Raw genomic sequence first — 23400 nt, 5'->3', positions numbered from 1 at the left:
AGCATGCTTATTCAAAAATATATAGAGGATACTAAACGGCCTTCCGTGTAATACCATTTTATTAAACGAATTAATGATTTGATTCTAGACCTTTCGTCAGTCTATTTATATGAGTATGCTTATTCAAAAATATATAGAGGATACTAAACGGCCTTCCGTGTAATACGATTTTTATTAAACGAATTAATGAATTGATTCTAGACCTTTCGTCAGTCTATTTATATGAGTATGCTTATTCATAAATATATAGAGGATACTAAACGGCCTTCCGTTTAATACTATTTTTATTAAAAGAATTAATGATTAGATTCTAGACCTTTCGTCAGTCTATTTATTTGAGTATGCTTATTCATAAATATATAGAGGATACTAAACGGCCTTCCGTGTAATACGATTTTTATTAAACGAATTAATGAATTGATTCTAGACCTTTCGTCAGTCTATTTATATGAGTATGCTTATTCATAAATATATAGAGGATACTAAATGACCTTCCGTGTAATACCATTTTTATTAAACGAATTAATGAATTGATTCTAGACCTTTCACGAGTTTTTTTATATGAGTATGCTTATTCAAAAATATATAAAAATATCCTTGATTTGTGAATTACTTTCATTTTAGGTATAAGTACATATACACGAAAATCACAACTAGAACATGAAATACATCTGTGAAGAAAACATACCATCGTTTCTCATCGGAGATTATTTATGTTGAATGTAAGTGAACAAGGTATGCCGTCCATCCTAAACAAAGTTTCGAAATTGAAAGACCAATGTTATCACAGTGCAATATAGATATTTGTGAGTTTCCTTATAGACATCTGTTTGATCCTCGTCCGTTGATAAATCAACTTTGCTGAGAAGACTATTTCACCTTACAACGGACTAGTATTGATGTGTGTTAATATTTCCAAGAAGAAAAAGCAACGAATCAACGTGTCACTATGACCTCAGATCACGTGATCTCAACAATGCCCAATAACACCGCCGTTATGGGAGTTACGGTTTTCAACGGTTTGGGCTACAAATGTTGACTTTAGAAAATATACTTTCTTCTACAATCTACGTGTTTTACATGATTTATAAATAATTGGATTTCATATTTTTACTGTATATCTCCTTTCAGCAACACATCGCCCCCTGTTGTGATCAACGTTTTGATCCATCTTGGTAATCAATAGGTACCATACCTGCTCTCCTCACTTCTGACTATTCGTGACAACAAATGCAAAGGGACTCTTTTTGTCTCGAAATCGATTGTTCTCACATGCGATGGGAAATAACATATCTGTACATATGCACATGCAGTTATACGCGTAAAGTACACATTTCTTCTCCACGACTAAGTACAGTTACTGGATTGAGCAGTCGTCGCCTATCTTTTTTCCATCTGAAAAAAAGTCCGCAAAAACATTACAAGTACATACAGTGAAACAAAGACAAGGAACAGACCATTGTTAAAGGTAAAATAATTTCAAATCATTATCGCGCTTTCGTAACAAAATGACTTTAAATAACTTATTACAGTGCAACATGCAACACTGTCCATCAGTTTAAGGGTAAATAGCATAAGAAGATCGGCCTCAACCTTAGAAGCACTTGTCTGATGTCAGTATTGTACAGCTTGCGTGATTTGGTCTGTGCCTCTGTGCATATGCAACTGGGAAATAACATGAGATAAGGTGATTTCTATAAGAATCGTACAAACAGACCCCAGACTTGCTACTGTGACTGAGACAGCCGGGTATTATTATAGGAGATTTATATAGCGCACATATCAATGCAACTAGTGCTTGCTCAAGGCGCTGGTAGTTTTTCCCTCTATCATTGGAGGCCAATCTCAACGTCACATCGTATTTTCAATCTCAACTCCCGAGGGAGTATACAAGGTATGTAACCGTATTCCCGGTATATCACTGCATGGCTGCTAATTCTGCTAACGTGGGAGAAAGGCCCGAAGTCATGCAGGTTGCGCACCTGAACGACGTTTGTGGGTTCCATTTTACATCACTTCAGCAGTATTTCAACAATATTACAGCAGACGACACCAGAAATTGGCTTCACACATTGCACCGATGCCGGCACCGGTCTTGGGCTTGACCAGCAAACGCTTTAACCACTAGGCTACCGCACTGCCCACAGTCCCACTGATTCAGTGCTGATACAAGGGCTTGACGTAATGTCTTAGGGCTGCACGGTACAATACGCTATTTAAACGATACGTATTGCAATATTGTTTCTGAGAATCGGTATATTGGGTAAAGAATAAATATGAAGTTTCTGTGATAATCTTTATAGTTTCAATTTACATAAATTTTTATCCATAGCAAATGTTTTCCTTTATCGTTCAATGTCAAGACTGCATATTGTAATACTATACGTTGTACAAAAAGGAAAATAGTGTCAATGACCATGCAACCTAATTTTGAGACTGCTGTTATCAGAAACATAACATATATGTTTAGGGACTTAGTTTAGGATGTAGAAAATAGGACAGACATGAACAATTAGTACCACACTCTGTCAAACACTTAAGGCAACAAATATGTCGCAATACGTATCGTGATACAGGTACCTGCATCGCAATATATTGCAATACAATTTTGTTGCCAACACACAGTCCTACAATATTTTCACCTGACTGACCGGCGAGAGATACTGGTGATACAGCGATGATGACCAATATGACATACTGGTGATAAAATTATGGTGACCATCGTGAGATACTGGTGATACAACGATGGTGACCATCGTGAGATACTGGTGATACAATGATGGTGGCCAGCGTGAGATACTGGTGATACAGTCTAAGTAAACTTAGGCTCAGCATTGTACAATGCACTGCTATACTGAGTCCACACTGAGTCTACTGAGTCTAACAAACCCCAGTAGTTGATCGACCTATGACCGTCCAATCAAGTGCGAGATAGCCGAGCGGATTTAACCAATCAGACAACGGCGACTTTTTAGGGCACAGCGGGATTCCGCCAATCCCAAATTCCCGACATTGACACTGATCTCTCATCAAACGTAAATCCGCATGAAACACATATATTTGACCTAGAGTATAATTATACAGTTAGCGTTTTGTTATGGCATGGTTACCATTAGGTAATATTTCCGAAAGTTGATATCCCTGAATATTGACCAACATGGTATTTTCAACGACTGTCTACTCAGTGTTGTGTCGAGCTCAGAGTACATCACTCTGAAGGGAACGTGCGGAAAATAGCTTTCAGAAACATTTGGAGTTTAAATTTTTTTCGAGGTAGAAGTTCAAAAGGTATGTGCGAATGTCAACTATCGTCATTTGGTAAACTGTGTTCTGATTGGCCAACTGAAAGGGTTCTGCTAGGGTTTGTTAGACTCAGTATAGCAGAGTAACGAATAATTCTGAGTCTAAGTTTACTTTGACCGCTGATGATAATGAGTATGATGTTCCAAAGTCCCCTCACCTTCTCCGACTCTTCTGTTGACGTCCCTGCCACAGATGCCACACTGACGCACAGACTTGCAGCAGCGCGGACAGGTGTCCTTGTGTCCACATGGCAGGTAGATAGCAGAGGCTCTCACGTTCTGACACTTGGAGCACAGCAACAATTGGCCACGGGAACTGGTGGGGCGTCCTGACTCTCTGGAGGTGTTAGTAATTCACGATGAATAAAAACAATCGCTGCAAGATATCATATTCGTGACACTCCGTACTGAAAAACCAAACTTCGCACAGATTGCAACCTAAGAACAATAAAAACATCATTGCTTTATAAAACTTGACATGAATTCCTGATCTTGCATACAATAATTCCTGCACGACTTGTGCAACCCACCTTGACTTTCGGAAAGACGCTACCGCCTCCTTTATCCTGTCACTCCGGCAAACATCGGATGGCGTCATGTTGTTATGGTTACGAATATCCGGGTTAGCTCTGTGTTCGATGAGGTAGGTGGCGATTCGCACTCTTGATTCCTCGTCCATGCGGGGAAGTTGACCAATGAGCAATCGCAGCTGGATGAACATAAAGTATTGTTATTGTCAATGTGAATGTGTCCCTTTCATAATGTCAGTATAGCACCCAGAGACGTTTAAGTGTTCAATGATGCTGCACGAAGCGAAACCCAGAGATGCTGCAGGAGAAGTCTGGGCAGTCTCTTCACATACAACCAGGACAGGAGGACAATGTGTTACCGATCCTTTAGATCAGTCGAAAACCAGACAATATATGAATGTTCCCTCTAAGGCAAATGTACGCATGATCACAGACACAATCATTCCTGCCTACCATCAGTCCTCCAGTCTGTCCCATCATTACGATATGGAGAGGGGTGTCGCCATCTTTGTCTTGGGCATTTACCTCGGCGCCTGAAAGACAAATTATACTTCAGACTATTACACGGCAGTTGACTGAATCTGCCTCTGTCGTTGTCAGATATGAAAACGTCTCTTACGCATATCACTAAAGGAGTGATTGCCTGTCGGTATAACGTTGAAGTGTAGGTAGTTATCTAGCCTGCCATGATACCTTCATCCTTGATATCTGCAGGTTATAAGTTCCGATGAATCTCCACTATACCCTGGATGCATCTACGGGTAAATTTATTACCTCCCTGGCTCCGCATTCTGACAGTAACCAGTCAGCTAAGCCGCCGTTACAACTGAGTTTGTCGGTGTCAACAAAGACAGCGGCCATAGCTGAGAAGGTTTGATCGCGGTGCGACTCAGATTTGGGGGAAATCATACAGACGGAATGATAGGTTCGAAACTTTAAAAATATGCATGCAAGAACTCCTACCTCTTTCAGTGAGAGAACCTCTGCGTGGTTTTGTTCCCAAGTTTAATCGGTTAGACAGTTTAAAAAGCGAAAGAGAGTTGTGATTGGTTCGCTCAACTTCCCAGCGTAGACACCTGACTGGATTAAAAGTCAGCCAAGGGAGGTAACAAGTTGATGCATCCAGGGTATAGTGAAGACTTATCGTAGAGTATGCCATGGAGATATTGAGGATGTGACACATTGGGTATGGTTTGAATTTCAGTGTTACTCGAAATAAGAGTTTTGGTTTGGAAGAACTGAACTCGTGTTCATTACATGCACCGTCGTAAAGTTGACGGTGTGCGTAGATGGATACGTCTCTCTGGTGTATAACGAGACCTCATGGTACAAGTTGGTGTCGAATAAGCTCACTTTCTCACTTATGTATATACACATATTCCTCACCATTGTCCACAAGGGTCCTGACAGGGTCGAAGTTGGCCTTCTGACAAGCCAGGTGTAGGGGTGTTTGTCGTAACCCGGTCGTTGCTCTCAAGTCAGCCTTGTACTGAGGACAAGAGGGTAGAGCTGCCTTATCAAGGCCACAACGGCCAAGGTCAAGGTTAAACTTTCAAAACGTATTTGTTGGAACTTCTCCAAATGTGATTTACTTCTACCCACACAGATTTTCCTTCAGATTTTTATTTGTATCACATACTTCCGTACTTTTCTGAGTGAACGGTGGTCTTGTGACGGTCAAGTCCAGGGTCATCACTATTTGATAGTGCTTCATAAATAGATGCTAATGATTTAGTTCTAAGAGTAAAATGTGTTTTCCTGCAGAGATGTGCGGGATAACTGTACTGTGGGACGTATTTCGATGGTTCTATAGCCGCAAGTTTGGTTACATATAGAGAGAAACCAAATCATTTTAGATAGTTGACGTTTCACTTACCCAAGACTCCACGCATCACCAATTAAGTCTAGAAGGTCATATTTTATTCATAGTCGTTTGTCAGATCCTATGAGAGTCTTGGCGCAGATAAGTGACATAAGATGTTTTGTTTGGTGTGTAAGGCCGCATTCAGCAATATTCCAGCTATATGGCGGCGGTCTGTAAATAATAGAGTCTGGATCAGACAGTCCAGTGATCAACAGCGTGGGCATCGATCTGGGCCCACTTGCACAAAGCAATCTTAGCGCTACGACTGTCTTACGCCTATGTTGAAGAATGTGAGTTACAATCATTGTAGCACTAAGATCGCTTTGTGCAAGTCAGCCCTGGGCAACTGGGATAAAATGACATGAGTCTACCAAGTCAACGAGCCTGACCACCCAATCCTGTTAGTCGCCTCTTACGACAAGTACTTCACGGGTCAATATAAGTAGGAGATGATGATAATAAGGCCTGTTATTGAATGTGCATTCGATGTTATTTACCTTGATGAGAACTTTGATGACATCTGTATTGTCATTGAACGCGGCCAGATGGAGAGCCGTCCAACCATCCTCTTTGGCAGCGTTTATAACCTGTCTGTTCTTCAGGATAATCTTCTCTACGATGCTGAAATACATATGACGAAATATGTCAGTGTACCTTCTGTTTTACCTGTTATCGTGCAAATTTGTTGTTAAATGTTGGTGTTGTGAGAAATATGAGAAACACTCCAGTCGCTTTGTACTGAGGGTTGAATGCGAATTTTTCTCATGCGAACACTCACTGAAGCGGGGTGTTTGTCGCGCACCTCAATCATACACCCAGTGGTCTGTTCTCATCAATAAGTTGCGCAGACTGTTGGGTAGTTAGGCAGTATTGTACTTATTCGTGTGAAACTAAAATGATATTGATTTGAAAACTATGGTTTTTTTAAGATTTAAAATGAATATTACACATTAGTTTGAAATCTACCACATTATCTCTGATAGTCAACTAACTGTTGCCATTTTTATAATATCATATTTATGAATACATACTTTCTGGGAATGCATTCTCTTACCTGCCTCCTGTACAATGTGGACAACAAAACACCTTCACTACCAAGCATTTACTCTGAGGTAAGCCTTTTGTCGACGTTCCCGGGGCTTTCTAGGTTAAACCTATTGTTGTACTATATTTTTAGACACATCATCACTTTGGGAGCGTTAATTGTAAGGTTGTTAGCAAGAAATCATGTGTTTTATTGCTATTTGTGATTGCTTGGTAAATGTTATTTTTAAAAGTGACATAGGGTCGTGTGTTGAAATGCAACACCCACCCTCCCTCAAAAGACCAACAAACATAACAAAAAAATCCCCCAAAAACATACCCCCCCCAAAAAAAAAGAAAAAAATAATAATAAAAAATAAATAATAATAAAATGAAAAATAAAAAATAAATTTAAATAAAATAAAAATAAAATAAAATAAAATAAAGAAGCAAAGCCAAAAACAAACAAAACAAAACAAAACAACAGCAACAGAAAACAAAACAAACAAAACAAAACAAGAACAAAAAAAACAACCCAACAACACCAAAACAAAACAAGAACAAAAATAGCGCAAACTGTTTTGAATTGATGTCTTTAACGCAGATAAACAGAATGAAACAAATGAAGAACGGTGTGTATTTTGTCAATATGCACAAGCAACAGAAATATTCTGACCACACTGTCACATCTATAAACGTCAGACAAACAGAAAATTAAAAGAATCGATACAATTGCTCAATGATATTTAAATTATATTAAGAATTGTATATTCCTTCCTCGTGGAGGACGACTTCCTCGTGTGCATTCAACAAGGTCTACAATGCTAAACTGTATGCATGTATTCGGCCTATGTGTTGTGCAGCATATGTATGTACTGCTTGACAAGTAATGCAACATATGTCATATTTGGGATTTCACTTTCTTGGTAAAGTACAAATTCTAGTACTTTTTCTGGTTGAGTCCAATCCGGGACTCGAACCCGCACCCTCAGAGTCAAGCACCTAATCGCCAGGCGGAGCAAGTGATTTGATAAAATGCACTTGGTTAAACCCATGCAATGCATGCTGACCGTGGCATGAAATCTATACCGGTACTGTTTATCACGTGTCTCGTAGTGCGATTTAGTTCAGCAAGACACCATCACGACAGGATTCGCACGAGGAAATTGAACTTTTAAATGTTTAGACGACAACCTGTTTCCCTCTTGTTTCATATGGAATGTTCTTGGGAGCGTTCCCATATATGCAAATTGGGGTCATTTGTCAGATCGTGGCTCATCTAAAACTTGTCAAACAGTACAAGCCAGTGATTGTATTGTTTCTGTCTTCAGCTAGGAAGTACATATGAATGCAAGGAAACAGTAACAGCTGAGGGACATGGCTAAACCGAGGTTAAACAAATGAACATCGGATACCGTTCATGCTCCCTCATCGCCGCCATGTGGATCGGCATGAATCCTTTAGCGTTTTTGATTCGGACGTCAACTCTTGGGGATGACAATATGGCGACCACCGCTTCCAGACTGCCTCTCTCTACCGCGTCATGGAGCGCTGTGTCTCCGCTCATATCCTGTAATATGGCAACAAAATTAGACATAGTCACAGCCACATCTGTTCATTACATCTTGATTTAATCCATATGATTCAACTGTACTTAGTGTGCACATGTTATCCAAGAAACCATAGGATTGCACACTTCATTATGCAGGCCCAAACCTCCATGCATATTGTTCCAGCGTCAAGTATACGCTCCTACGCTACATTACAGACTACGAGCTAATAAGCTATAAGTGTAGACAAACACCTTGGCATTGACGTCACAATTCTTGGCTATGAGCAGTGTCATGATCCTTGCTTGTCCGCTGTAGGCAGCAATGTGGATAGGAGATCGGCCTTTAGCGTTGGAGATGTTTACGTCGACTCCTGCGTTGATGAGGAACTCAGCGACAGCTTCGTTTGATCTGGTAACAGCACAAGTCACTATATACCATGAAACTATCATGAAACTACCCGCAATCAACTCTCTCTCTCTCTCTCTCACTCGCTCTGTGTGCATACACACACACACACACACACACACACACACACACACACACACACACACACACACACACACACACACACACACACACACATATATATATATATATATATATATATATGCATTCACTTTTGTAAGCAGTGCACTGTCATGTTGCAATTTGAACAAAAGTCAGTGGGCATGTCACACATGAGCCATGACATAACCTACTTGCAGAAAGCCAACACCAGGGCTGTGATATAACCTACTTGCGAATAGCCAACACCGGGGCTGTTATACAACCTACTTGCCAGTAACCAACACAAGGACTGTGATATAACCTACTTGCCAATAGCCAACACCAGGGCTGTGGTATGAGCTACTTGCCAGTAACCTACACAAGGACTGTGATATAACCTACTTGCCAATAGCCAACACCAGGGCTGTGATATGAGCTACTTGCCAGTAACCTACACAAGTACTGTGATATAACCTACTTGCTAATAGCCAACACCAGCGCTGTGTCCCCATCTTTGTCCCTGCTGTTTTTCTGAGCCCCGTGCTGGACGAGGAGCCTGGCGATGTCCAGTTTGTTCTCGTGAGCTGCCACCTGTAGAGGGGGGATGCCGTTGTGGGAGGTGTTCACCTAGTTGGGGATGATGAAGTGTCAGTTGCCAGTTTTAGAGTTACAGCAAGCCAGCATTGTGTGCTGATGACACGACTTAAGGTTACAAGTACATGTATGCGGATGTCCAGTACCCTGCTCATTTAGCCGGGGGTATCAAGTCATTACAATCACCCCTGATTAAAACAGCTGATTTAAGGCCGCATCGGAGCGAATGCTGCTATGTTTATCGTAAAATACCTATTTCATTTCCGTGTGATTAGGAAAAATAATATTAATGTACACGGTTACAATGGTATACACAGGTGCATTGCAATGATCACTTCAGTTACTATGACATGCATAGCTTGTTACTTCCTGTTTCGAAATGCATTATAATATTCCTACCAGATCGGAGTCCCTCTGGATGAGATTCCTCACAGCGCCGATATCACCTTCCACGATGGCTTTAAAGAATACGGCTGGCCCTGCAGCCTGCTCCCTGGCGTCTTTTAGAGCTTCTAACAGCGCCAAGCCAGCGATGAAGTTTCCGAATCCTCCCCCAAGTTCTGCAGAACAGTTGTTTACACCAGAGTGTCGACCTACTGACTTAGTATTATAAGTGGAAGCTGTCTAATCCGGCACTCGTTGGAACTGAAAAATGATCCGGTTTCGACAGCATGCCGGATTGTAGAGCTGATGATAAATGTAAAAGCCACGAACTCAACTTGAATTTTATGCCAGCGTTGACAACTTGCCGGATTGGACTGATGCCGGTTTTGACAGCTTCCACTGTATGTACATTATTTACGCCTTACGGATCATGGCAACCTCCATAAACTGCATTTCATAAACATACAAACAAATAAATATTTCATGTTAAATGTGCCATATGCAGAAACGTGCATTACTTACAGATTAACAGATCGCAATGTACAGGAATATTATAACTTTAATCCTGTTTGTTTGTCCTTTCTCGGGGATTGTTTCAAGTTAACTTCATGTCTGACGATTCGTCATATCTGATTGTTCATTGTAGTTCATATGACTAAACTAGTTCGGTTACGCTGACCTACGCTGTGATCTGGTGAACCAACATATATAGTATGAACTCTGATCAGAGCCAGATCAGAATTGATCTTCAGCACACCCATGTGATTCGACTAACGGATTCCGGTGGTCAGGCTCGCAAACTTGGATGACACATGTTATCGTATCCCAGTTGCGTAGATCGATGCTCATGCTGTTGATCACTGTATTGTCGGTTACTGGGTAATTAACGGTGTTAAACATGCGACCCACAAATCTGCAGTGTGACATCCTTATGTGACCTCCGTCCAAAGTCCGATAACTCTCATACAGCTTACCACATAAATGCTATCAGTGTTCGGTGAACGTTTGTTTTTTTTTGGCTTACGCAATCTTAAAAGTGCCTCATCGACACCAACATCATCATCGTCGTCATCGCTGCTGTCACCGTCATCATCATCATCTTCATCCTCGTCAACTTCTCCATCATCCAGTTTACAGCAGCATGGATTAAAGAGATACACTCTGGTACCAAATTTGACAGCAACGTCTCCATCAGAGTCGATCTTGACAATACGACCTCGCCGACCAAGCACCTGTCGGATGAATGTATAATACAATACATTAATCTCAGTTGTACAGTCCACAGTGTATATTGTATTACCTTCTTGTAATAGGCAATATTACACCACCTCAAGTCTCGATGCTTACATCTACTTAATTCAGTCAGTCCAAAAGACTATATCCATTCCTGTAAACTGAACTGTAATGATTGTTACACATCACAGACGACAAAATGGCGGTTTTAGTGACAACCAACTACATGGTCCATGTGGATATACTTAAGGTGTCTAGCACCGCCTTTAGAGGTAACTCCCTTATTCAAACTCCCTCCCTCACTCACTCACTCACTTATCCAATACCCACTCATTCACCCACTCACTCACTCGGCGTGTCCTTACCTTCTTCATGTCATCAAGCCATCCGCCATGATCCTCCTGGAGGTTCCTGGCCTTGTCTTCGTCATCAATGATCCTCACAACGTTGCCAAGAGACAGTTCCGGGACCTGCCACCAGACATGCACATGAGTTGGCGTTCTCAGTAACTGATGGCTGAATCGCCATTGCAGATATCACACACCTATAACTTGTAGAGGAGAACCATGTGCAAGTGTTGGACCCCAGCTAATGACAGTGTGACAGTGCAGTGAATCCAGGCCACCCGGCCCTACTGTGTGGTTGTGACCAACAGCTTCAGGTACGCAGGGAGACAGTTGCAAGCAGTGCCACTGTGGTCTTTGATCTGGTCTGTCTCACAGTGCATCACCCTATTTCCCCATACCACTTATTGCATTGACCCGTGAAGATCCAGGATTGAACTGGTCTTCAGCAACCCATGCTTGACGCAGGAGGCGGCTGACAGAATCGGGTGGTCAGGCTTGCTGACTTGGTTAACACATGTCACCGTATCCCAAGGTCGTAGATCGATGCTCATGCTATTGATCACTGGATTGTTTGGTCGAGACTCAATTATTCACAGACCACCGCCATGTTGATGGGATGTTCCTGAGTGCGGCGTAAAAATACTAACCTTGCTCGCTCGCTCACTCACTCACTCACTTTCTGCATTACTAGAGCCCTAAGTGAAGCAAATATTCCTGAGATTCTGAATCTTCTTACTTGGGTTTAAATTTTCCATTTAAAATGAATTAATTCTTTCTATACACATGTAATCAGAGACTAAGCAGTAGTCTATGTTTGGCATACTTTTCTGAGAGCACTTGGCACAATTCTCCACTTCTGACTGTCAAACTCCACAGTAGCATCCCCCGTCTGGGAGAATCCGCGCACCGTACCCGTCTTGCCAATAAGCTGCAAATAAACGAAATTTAACATTCCATATCTGTAATATTGCATGTACGGCAGAAATTATACTAGTCCGTGGCGTCAGGCAACTAACAGACACAATTTGTTCTCCTAAGTGTGTTGTACTGAAAGGGCAGGGCATGTTAACCCGTACCAAAAATGGTCTCGGTGATTCATTCTGACAATATCAACCGTTCGTTTATATGGGATCCGAGAGGGAACATAGCTGCAGTGTCGCACTCACAAAAAAAAAAAAAAAAAAAAAAAAATGCGACATAACGATACCGCGACAATGTCCCTTCTGGGGTTCCATATATTTGCCTCTTACTGTTTCGTAGGATAATGAAGACTGGCTTTTCTCTGGCTTTGACTCTTTAATTTATCTTGGTTCAGGAAAGGTTCACCATATTATACAGTCTAAGCCATTAGTAAGTACTGTGTATCTTGTTACAGTTTAGAATGACACGTGTCCTTAACACGTGTCTCTAACACGATACGTTATTTTGTTCCAATCTCGGCTTCTCATTAGGTATTCATCGAACGTTATCAATGGAAGCATATTAGTGTCAGTCTAAAGTTCTTTTATCATCTCTGTAGTTAACACAATGTTTGTTTTTAGGTGAATGTATCGGGATGTTCTCGGTCGACATTTTGGACCGCAGAACAACAGAGGGATTAAGAATCTAATTAAGCACCCCCTGGTACATATGCAACGATAGGTTTTCAACACGTACATGAAACGTCTCGGGGTAATCACGATGGAAAAACAGGAGTTTCTCTTACCCGTCAGATACTTTGACTCAAAAACCCAAACTGATTGTAACCCATGTTGATTTTATTATGATAGTATCTCGTTTAACAGTTATCTGATAACTTCAACCTGTTATCTTGCTGATTAAGTGAAACATTGCACATTTTGCTTTTGGTTAAAAAAAGTATCTGATATAGGCTATCAGGTGTCGAGACTTCCCTGATGTGGATACCGAAGTGGCTGAATGGGCTAGATTGCCGTCTTGGTGCCTCATGCTGAGATTCGGGGTTTAAATCCCGGATATGTTTCAACCCGCCACAGTGCTACTATTAGTACAAACACCTTTATGTGTAAGGTGGTCTCGAACTCCCGGTTGTCTCGTACTCCCGGTTGTCTCGAACTTCCGACAGTCTAGAACTTCTAGTTGTTTTGAACTTCCAGTAGTCTCGAACTTCCGATTGTTTCGAAGTAAAACATTCTGTTTCTTCTTTCATATTAATCATTTACATTTGTGTCGAACCCCGAGTTAATCGAAGTATTTTTGCAGTGAATAGGTAACTATCATGAACTGCACGTGCATTTCCCTTTATGACCCTGCCAACACTGCCGCTGTTACAGGTTATTGGCTCACTCCCTCTGCAAGCAGTCTGCGTTCTGCTGTTTATTTTGTTGACAGTTACACAGACAGATTCTTTTATACAAATGCATAAAGTCGGTGATTTACAATATGATTAGGTTGTCTGACAAACCATCCACTTGCAATTTTTTAGATCGATTGGATCATTTGATGAAGAGATATTTACAAAAAACCGAGTCCACATGCATATCATGCCAAACAATAGGACATTCTTAGAGCCATCCGTGGAAATTCAGAGTTATCTTTCCTTCATACTGGTGCTAGACTATTTTCATCTCCATGCCCGTTTGCGCTTACACGGGGCCCAGTCGTAAACATGGCCACAAGGAGTACGAGACGCCATCCGGCTTGCGGAATGACACGAGTATAATTACGAATGGAATGCCGACCTGTACACCAACTGCCTGCCCACCAGTGCACACTCCTCACACCGTCTGTCCATCACCTACCCGTGCCATGCCCGCCGACCAGCTCCCTGCAGCTTTCTGCAGCTCTTTCAGCGCCGCCTCGTCCAGTTCGATACACACCTTGTCCCCCTCCTTGATGCCAGAGTCTGTGTTGCTGATGGCACCGGTAAACGCCGCTGATGTTGCATCTGTTGAAAACGTTAGGCAATATTTGAACAAACAGATATATTCTACTTTCTGTACGCGGACACAATCCACCAGACAAATAATGAATTCCTGATTAATTGGATGAACTCTTCCGGAATACCTGGTACTTTAACAAAACTGTCAACACAATCAGGTCCAAACGTACGGTCCTGTAATGTCCAGCAATATCACAGCGAGTCCCCATCCGGAAATGGGCTTCACACATTGTATCCATGTGGTGATTCAAACCCGGGTCTACGGCATGACAAGCGAACGCTTTAACCAGTAGGCCACCCTACCGCCCCCAGACATGAACAATATTGATTATGCAGCTCCATAGAAGTGAAAGACATCCCCATTAATATTTAAATGACTCATGCTAATTTGCCACAGCCGTGAGTGTTACAACATGTCCCTTTCAGTCGAGGGTGTTCTTTCACATTTTCTAGTGGTATATACTAGTATTCCAGTCTGGTTGAGTCAGTTGTCCATGTATCCAAACAAGCATGGACGATCCCATTGCCTTACCCAGTAGTGGTAGGTGTTTTGGGTAATAGTCTGGTCCCGGAGCCTCCTCCGTGTACTTTAGGTCCACCAGGCCTTTGTACCCCAGGTGATGCGAGTTGGTATGTCCCGTTGCCCAGGCAACCTCCACAACACTGCGGGCCGAGAGAGTTGTCGGTGTGCTCAGTGACGTCACATGACCTTTACTTCCAGGTCCTCCTGAAGAGAACTGTTCTAGGTGAGTGATTGTGGTGGTAAGGGACACTTAGTGAGTGAGTGAGTGAGTGAGTGTGGTGTTACGGGCCTTTTAGTGAGTGAGTGATTGTGGTGTCAGGTGACTCTTAGTGAGTGATTGTGGTGTTAAGGGAGTCTTGGTGAGTGATTGTGGTGTTAAGGAACTCAGAGGGCCAACAAACCAGTGACCAACAGCATGAGCATCGATCTGCGCAGTTGGGAATGGATGACATGTGTCAACCAAGTCAGCGTACCTGACCACCCGATCTCGTTAGTCGCCTCTTTCGACAAGCATGCATATGAGTGATTGTGGTGTTAAGGGACTCTTAGTGAGTGAGTGTGGTGTTAAGGGACTCTTGGTGAGTGATTGTGGTGTTAAGGGACTCTTAGTGAGTGATTGTGGTGTTAAGGGACTCTTAGTGAGTGAGTGTGGTGTTAAGGGACTCTTAGTGAGTGAGTGTGCTGTTAAGGAACTCTTAGTGAGTGAGTGTGCTGTTAAGGGACTGGTATTGAGTGAGTGTGCTGTTAAGGGACTCTTAGTGAGTGAGTGTGGTGTTAAGGGACTCTTAGTGAGTGATTGTGGTGTTAAGGGACTCTTAGTGAGTGAGTGTGGTGTTAAGGGACTGGTATTGAGTGAGTGTGCTGTTAAGGGACTCTTAGTGAGTGATTGTGGTGTTAAGGGACTCTTAGTGAGTGATTGTGGTGTTAAGGGACTCTTAGTGAGTGAGTGTGGTGTTAAGGGACTGGTATTGAGTGAGTGTGCTGTTAAGGGACTCTTAGTGAGTGATTGTGGTGTTAAGGGACTCTTAGTGAGTGATTGTGGTGTTAAGGGACTCTTAGTGAGTGAGTGTGGTGTTAAGGGACTGGTATTGAGTGAGTGTGCTGTTAAGGGACTCTTAGTGAGTGTGGTGTTATGGGACTGTATTTAATACAGCTTAGGCCTACCCACTTTGGCACTGGAACCGGAAGTGAGCAACTATTTTACAAGGTCAAGTCCAGGGAATACATCTCGGATATCCATGGAAACACTCCTTAGATCCTAAACCCCAATACTGCAGTAATCCAGTTTATGAGTGGAAAGCTGAACTTAAAGTAAGGACATAAGGGTAAATATGTTCTGGGTGCCGTTGTACATTTTAGCGCTAGTGAGATCGTAACTCCCACACCATAGCATGTAGACTTACGACTGGCGTAGCGCTTAGGTCATTGTAACTCCCATATCATAGCATACCAGACTTGCGACTGGCGTGGCGCTGGGGAGATCGCAACTTCCATTCCACAGCATACAAACTTACAACTGGCGTAGCGCCAAAGTGATCGTAACTCCGATACCTTAACATACAGACCTACGACTGGCGTAGCGCTGAGGTGGTCGTAATTCTAATACTGTAACATAAGTTAATATCAATGTATGGCACTTACGACTATCTTAGAGCTAAGAGACCTTCGAAAATCTAGACCCACACTTACGACTGGAGTAGCGCTTATGCCATCGTAAACCTTATACCATACATACTTACGACTGGTGTAGCGCTAAGGTGATCGGAATCCCATACTATAACATACAGACTTTCGACTGGCGTAGTGCAATGGTGACCTTAACTTCCGTACCTTAATATAGATTTACACTGCACCCCGGTCATCAACTCTTATCTCCACTCTCGTTATGTTACAAAGGTTGGTATTGTGTGGTGTTTTCCGCTGTCTGTTAAAATCTGTTGAAATTCAACGAAGGGCCATAACATTGTGTAGTATTTTTTTTGTTTTGTATGGTGTCGCCACTGCTAATATATGTTTCACTACCTTCAGCCTTGTACAGCCATTGCAATTGTTAAGCAGCATTATTTTTATTGATGTCTCAATGTCAAGTCAAGTCAAAGGAGTTTATTTGTAACGAGCCCAAGGGCCCATACACAAGATATACCATATATATAGATCTAGAGCTGTTATTCAAAGTAGAAGTACAGCTTTGAGAAAATTCATTTATCAGCAGATTTTTAAACAACTGTACAAATGAAAATTCATCACGAACTAATCCAGATATACCCAAAGCCATGAGAAAACAGAGTATATTTTATGTACGATACCTAACTCTTTTTACCAATGTCATCAAAATATCTTAACATATTATACGCTTTCCTGGGCAGTCTATCATCGCTCATTCTTTTTGTTGCCGGGTATGTATCAGATTTTCATTTTCTTTGTTGTTCGATGCCACATTGAATTCTTTATCTAGTCGAGGTTCATGGCTGTGTTTGTCTGAGAAAAGGAATTTCCCCCAACAATGGTACAGCGAATGATGATAATAACATAAATGGCTGGAATGAATGAGTGAGTGAGTTAAGTTTTACGCCACTTTTAGCAATATTCCAGCAATATCACGGCGGGGGACACCAAAAAATGGGCTTCACACATTGTTCCCATGTGGGGAATCGAACACGGGTCTGCGGCGTGAAGAGCGAACGCGTGAACCACTAGGCTACCCCACCGCCCCTAAATGGCTGGAATATTGCCTCATACGGGGTAATCCTCACCTGTAGTGCTAAATATTTCACAACTTTATTAGTAATGGTGGGCACAGAAACAGTGGTAGCAGACTGTCACTGAGCGGAGCTTGAGCCTGTAAGTGACAGAGGTGTGGTGTGTGGTGTTAAGTGGCTCTTTATGAGTGGGTGTAGTGTTAAGTAACTCTTAGAGAGTGAGTGCTGAGGGACTCTTAGTGGGTGGTTGTGGTGTTGGGGTGTTGAGTGAGTGAGTGAGTGAGTGAGTAAGTGAGGTGTGGTTTGTGGTGTCAAGTGACTCATAGTGGGTGTGGTGTTAAGGGACTCATAGTGAACGAATGAGTGAGAGTGAGTGAGTGTCATTTAACTTCAAAACAACATTCGGCTATTATCACTACCGATACCCCAGTCCCAAATCTCGACGACATTACACAAAGCAATAAATCAATCACAAGCCCATAAAACATTTTGAAAGCTTCTGTGAGGACCTGTATGTTATAAGCGTGATCAGATGAGCGATACACGAGTTACCTCTGTTCCGTTCTGCACATATACTCTTAAAAAAGAAACGCATATGTCTCCCTACCGTCTTGGTTGTCAAATCTCCAGTCCTTGCCCCGAACCACTGTTGCCCCGGGGAAGATGCCCATAGCCCGGGCCTTCATACACTGGTTGCGTTTACCCACGGGCACTCTGTGGAAAATCACAAACATCTCAAATTACTTGCTATGAAAAGATTTAAAGTGATTGAACACACTGATTGTATTTCCCATTATCAACGGGGCAAACCTAAAACCTCGCACTATGTAGAATTACTTGTAACAGGACAGGCAGGTCGTGGGTTCGAACTACCCCCATGTGTGAAGCATGGTTTGTCTGTGCCATACTAATACGCGTCGAAATCGTCTGTGCGGGTTAGTTCATGAACTGCGGTATTATCCCGATACACTCATACAAATAGAATGACGTTCAGGTCACTTAACATATCAAAGGTGAAGGTTGAAGGATTCTGCCGTCCTGTCTTGACTATGTTATATGTCCTTCAGTAAGAGTGAGTGAGTTTAATCTTACGCTGCATTCAGCAATATTCCAGCTATATGGCAGCGGTCTGTAAATAATCGAGTCTGGACCAGACAATCCAGTGATCAACAGCATAAACATCGATCTCCGCAACTGGGAACCGATGACATTTGTCAACCAAGTCAGCGAGCCTGACCACCCGATCCTGTTAGTCGCCTCTTACGACAAGCATAGTGGCCTTTTATGACAAGCATGGGTTGTTGGAGCTCTATTTTATCCCGGACCTTCACAGGTTTCCTTCAGTGAGAGGGGCGGTGGATTAGCCTCGTGATTAAAGCGTTGGCTTTGATTCCATATATTGACACAACATGTGAAGCCATTTCTGGTGTCCCCGCAGTGATATCACTGGAACGTTGCTACAGCAAATCATACTAACTCACTCCTTCTCGACGCTATGTGGTACTTACGCCTGTGCGCCGACAGAGTCGATACGTAGAAATGGATGAGTCAGGTCGTGTTTGTCTGTGACGTAACACACGGAACAAAGGTCGACGTCATCACAAACTGAGCATTTCCAGCGGATACCCACAATGCCATTCTCTGTGCAGGCGTCACAGATCTTGGTGTGGCGGACACCTGCAATTAAAGAGGATTGACCAGTGGTGGTACATGACGAAAAAGATAAACACTTTTATGATGGCATTGATATCTTGGATAAGAAAATTCGCAGCTAATCATTTATACATACTACCCATCTAAAGTTTAGACACACTTAAAGCACTCAGTATAGTATACTCACTGTGTGTGTGCGCGTGTGCGTTCTTGCGTGTGTGTGCGTGCGTATTTGTCTGTACGGTTACCTCGAAGATGAATTTCTCCACAAACATGGGGTAACCAACTGCAAACCTTATGCGGATGAATTGCACGAGGATCATAAATTATATTGATGGAGAGCATGGACAATTATCTTCCGGCACGCCATGTGTTTCCTGTGTCTGTGTGTTTTTTTTGCGGTGGCCAAACCTATATTTTGATAGTATTGAGGGTTTGCCCTACATTCATGGTAATCTTCAGCAAAATTCATGGATGAGCCCTGGCTTCTTAAATAATGGGAGCTACGCCTCGATCGTGAAGGTGAACAGCTGCGCTTTGGTGTAAAGTTCGGTTGTGAATTCACCAAATTTCACTGAGTTTCCCTATTACTTAACTTCCGACAAAAATCTTTCCAACGTTACGAATGTCTTTTACAATAAATCAGTTCATATGTAAACAGTACCTTTAAAAAGCGTGGAACAATTTGCACAGTCTAGCTTAGAACAGTTGCCTGAAGAAAGAGGCTACATTTCCTCGACTGAGTCTAACCCTTTTGATAAGTAGCATATGAAACAAACAATTCACATTTAGAATCCGACAGTGTGGTACAAGTACCACATCCACTGACTGTCTCCATCCTTGTGAACGGACGTGTTAAACATGTTCCTGAAAATATGTTCCGGAAGTATTGTGTCGATGGTTTTATCAGTAACCGCCCGGAAATCGGTTTCCGGATTTATAATGTTCGCTGTACGGAAAGACACATCAATATGTGTGATAATGCAGGTGCTCACCAACAGTGGCGTTGTCAAAAATACGCAAGTCATGTTTTCCGTTTTGTCCAATTTTACAGTTGACCTCATTGCCATTATCCCACACAACCTTAGCAGTACTGTTACTTCCATACTGCACTACGGTGCCCACGTGACCATCTCCTCCATCCTGCTCCCCGTGCAGCCAGTCAGGACCTCGGATCACCCGGATACCAGCTGCCATTGGTCTGTTGTGAAATACAGTTACCAATCAGTGGTTGATAATTGCAAAATAGTGCTAAAAAGGTATGCAGCATCTTTGAATATTGTTTTAAAGAAAGAAAAGCATAAATATATTAATGAGACTGACGTTCAGTGATCGAGGAAAAAAACATACCTGCGCCTTGAGCAAGCACTAATTGCGTGGATATGTGCGCTACATATAAATATTTGATATATAGATGTCGCAGGCATAAAAATAGAGTTGAAGTAAAGCCACGTCAGTTCTGTTTATAGTAACAGCTATATTAATAGCATTCCAAGAACTATCATGAACCAGAATATTCAAACTGAGTTTTATTTGACCTCACCAACTAATCGGAAGTGAGTGGATTAGTTCGGATTATCTCCCTTTACTGAATCTTTAGTATCAACGCGAATATAAGATTCGGTCAGAGTAAAATGACCCAAGTAAAATGGTCACGAGTTATGTCTCTTTCATTCTCCCCATGGTGATGACAAACAACAGGAATGCAGTCTGAAGTATTGCAGTCACTGAACCACATCATTATGGTATGGAGTATAACCGGTTCCTGTCGTGTCCAAGGGAGGCAAGTCAGTAAACTGTCCATTCCATGGACTTTGAGCTGATTCAGCAGTGACGTATATATGATATATGTGTTACAATCAGTCATGTTGTGAAATGATTGAAACTTTTAGTCAGTTCATGAAATGACTGAAATCTCCCTGTGAAATGTGGCCCTGTGAATTACACCATCTGACTGAAATGGTTGTTCGTTGGTGATACTGGTTCTCGTATCGACCCCCGAGAATTCAACACTTCAGACACCATCAGTAAAGCCTCCCTACATCTAAGCACCAGTGTGAGTAAGTCAATATATTGTTTTAATGTCCTGTTTCATAATTATTTTAGTGAAGAAATCAAACCTTTGAGGCTCGGAAACGAACAAGACCACCCGTATTACCAAGACTACAGTCGTATGCATATAAAACCTACAGTGAATTCATACTCGAATCTGTCTCGGGTTACGATAACATACCTTTAGGTATGACGTTCTCATGTAGATGATTTACCTTAATAGGAACTTGGCACAAATAGATAATAACGATTGTAAGGACGCATAATTAATGGGTCGCATAACTAATGGGGTTCCACTACACCGCTTACCTGCACTAAACCGGAACTGAAATCAATAGCTAAGAAAACCATACGAAATAAGCATGTATAACCTGTGTGTCTTTACCGATCACTGGAGTGCAGGTTGAATGGTTACAAGATGTCTATGACCCGTGTATAGCACTAAAGTGTCTCTGTTCTGAGACTCCACATACCTTCTGGTTTGCACTGCTTACCATACCCTGCCCCTGTATCAGTTATTGACTACTGTGTGGCAGGTGCCCCAATCATCTTTTCGCTGACTGGAGCCTATTAATAGGATTTGCAGGACCTATTTTGATCCTGTGAACAATGTATTTTTGTCGTAACGACCTTGTTCTGACTGTGTAGTTTTAAGGACCGAATCGCTGCATGTTCTCGGGCGTCTTGTGCTACACCGTAATGTGGCTTTGCTATTAACCCCCAGTCCCCGGAATTGGGTGCAACGGTGCGCACTCCGCGGCCCTCTCTCCTTTCGTTCTGACAGATTTTTATGACCAATGAAAATGGGTTCAGATGAAGTGTGCGAAACAAACCCACAACCTCCGACAAAGGGGTTTCCTAAGCCGACAATGATGAATCAGGCGGCCACATTATATAACCACGGGGAGAGTGTTTCAGCGGGTTCGTAGACCCGACATTGATGAATTTTTTATTGTCATCAGCTTACAATCACCATTTACGTTGGATGTGAAATGCACAAATGCAAGTTCTAAACATAACCACAAAAACAGATAATCACATTTTTTTTCTTTAATTATGTCTAATAATAGCTTGAACAGAAATGGACCCGTTAAGGTCCCGGGGTAGAATAGGCCTTCAGCAACCCACGTTTGTCATAAAAGGCGACTGTGCTTGTCGTAAGAGGCGACTAACGGGTGGTCTGGCTCGCTGACTTGGTTGACACATGTCATCGGTTCCCAATTGTGCAGATCGATGCTCATGTTGTTGGTCACTGGATTGTCTGGTCCAAACCCGATTATTTACAGACCATCGCCATATAGCTGGAATATTGATGAGTTCGGCGTAAAACTAAACTCACTCACTTGAACAGAAATACATGAAGCTAACCATGTTTTTTGTATATCTGATATCCAGTCGTCAATGTCAACCAATTCTCAACGCTGCGTACAGCCATGCAGATATGGGGCAGCATTTCAGTACTCTCACGATGTGGGCATATGCTCATTCTATCAACCACTATAATGCAGGGAACACACTTAACGCTTTAGGGCACTGAGATGGGTTTTACGCCGCTCTTAGCAATATTCCAGCAAAATCACCACTGGGTACCTAGAAATGGGCTTCAGGCATTGTACCCATGTGGGGATTAGAACCCAGGTCTTCCACGTGACGCCTTAACCAACAGGCTACCCGAGCACCCCTTAGGTTTCCGTGACATATCTGTAACATTATTCACTGACTAAAGCAACACTCGTTCATTGATTCACCTGTGCATTCAGGTGAACGTGTCCTTGAAGAAGCTGGTAATTCAGGGTACTGAGACCAACAACAACAACACGAGTTCTCACACGTACACAGTATCTGTTCTTCTGTACTAAATGATCATAAATACGTTTATATCATGAAAAGGCTAATGAATAAAAACGTGACATGAAGTATATGTCACCTACGACACCATTTTTTAAAGTGAAAATTGAACAGTTCGTCCTCACTGGATTCTAACGATCAATGCGTAAGTATTGTTCATTAATCACCAACTTTAGAAAAAAGATGACACACTCCATGTTGATTTAACATGACTGTGTACTCACCTCTGAAGTAATATCCAAACGAATGATCAAAAGAGGCGATCAACGCTGAAGGTGACGGTTATGGACTGGACAGTGTTTGTGTTTCAACATTCAACAAATCATGCCCTTGATCAACTGGCAACATGTCAGGTCGAATCGCTGAAACCCTAGTTTCGTTTTAACAAGGAAGTATAAGACGATGTTCCC

The 23400-nt window shown here is 42.2% G+C and overlaps 1 protein-coding gene across 2 annotated transcripts; it reads right to left on the bottom strand.

Annotated features, from left to right (window-relative positions):
- Positions 1-1244: 1244 nt before the first annotated feature.
- Positions 1245-23391, bottom strand: LOC137268303 (E3 ubiquitin-protein ligase MIB2-like). 2 transcript variants are annotated; one of them, XM_067802853.1, is made up of 19 exons: positions 23215-23391; positions 20086-20291; positions 18946-19114; positions 18045-18151; positions 14748-14942; positions 14076-14221; positions 12140-12244; positions 11335-11439; positions 10761-10968; positions 9752-9912; positions 9237-9385; positions 8524-8680; positions 8135-8289; positions 6194-6317; positions 5219-5321; positions 4286-4365; positions 3833-4011; positions 3461-3639; positions 1245-1395 (listed from the first exon to the last, which is right to left on the bottom strand). In XM_067802853.1, the coding sequence occupies exons 2-19, from the start codon at positions 20285-20287 to the stop codon at positions 1358-1360; spliced, it is 2562 nt and encodes an 853-aa protein (XP_067658954.1). In that variant the 5' UTR covers positions 20288-20291; positions 23215-23391; the 3' UTR covers positions 1245-1357. The 2 variants fall into 2 exon arrangements, with proteins under 2 accessions (XP_067658954.1, XP_067658955.1); XM_067802854.1 differs by lacking the exons at positions 20086-20291; positions 23215-23391 and adding an exon at positions 19278-19383.
- Between the last annotated feature and the right edge of the window lie 9 nt (positions 23392-23400).

This window comes from Haliotis asinina, chromosome 16 (assembly GCF_037392515.1).
Source record: "Haliotis asinina isolate JCU_RB_2024 chromosome 16, JCU_Hal_asi_v2, whole genome shotgun sequence".
Lineage (NCBI taxonomy): Eukaryota > Metazoa > Mollusca > Gastropoda > Lepetellida > Haliotidae > Haliotis > Haliotis asinina.
This window is presented reverse-complemented; position numbering and strand designations above follow the sequence as displayed.

What these genes read in the sequence shown, in the direction of transcription:
- LOC137268303 (XM_067802853.1), bottom strand. Translation starts at nt 20,287, where the DNA reads ATGGCAGCTGGTATCCGGGTGATCCGAGGTCCTGACTGGCTGCACGGG. An exon ending in GACTCTGTCGGCGCACAGGC is followed by an intron (nt 18,152 to 18,945) that starts GTAAGTACCACA and finishes GATTTTCCACAG; the next exon opens with AGTGCCCGTGGGTAAACGCA. An exon ending in CAACAGAAGAGTCGGAGAAG is followed by an intron (nt 1,396 to 3,460) that starts GTGAGGGGACTT and finishes ACTTTTTTTCAG; the next exon opens with ATGGAAAAAAGATAGGCGAC.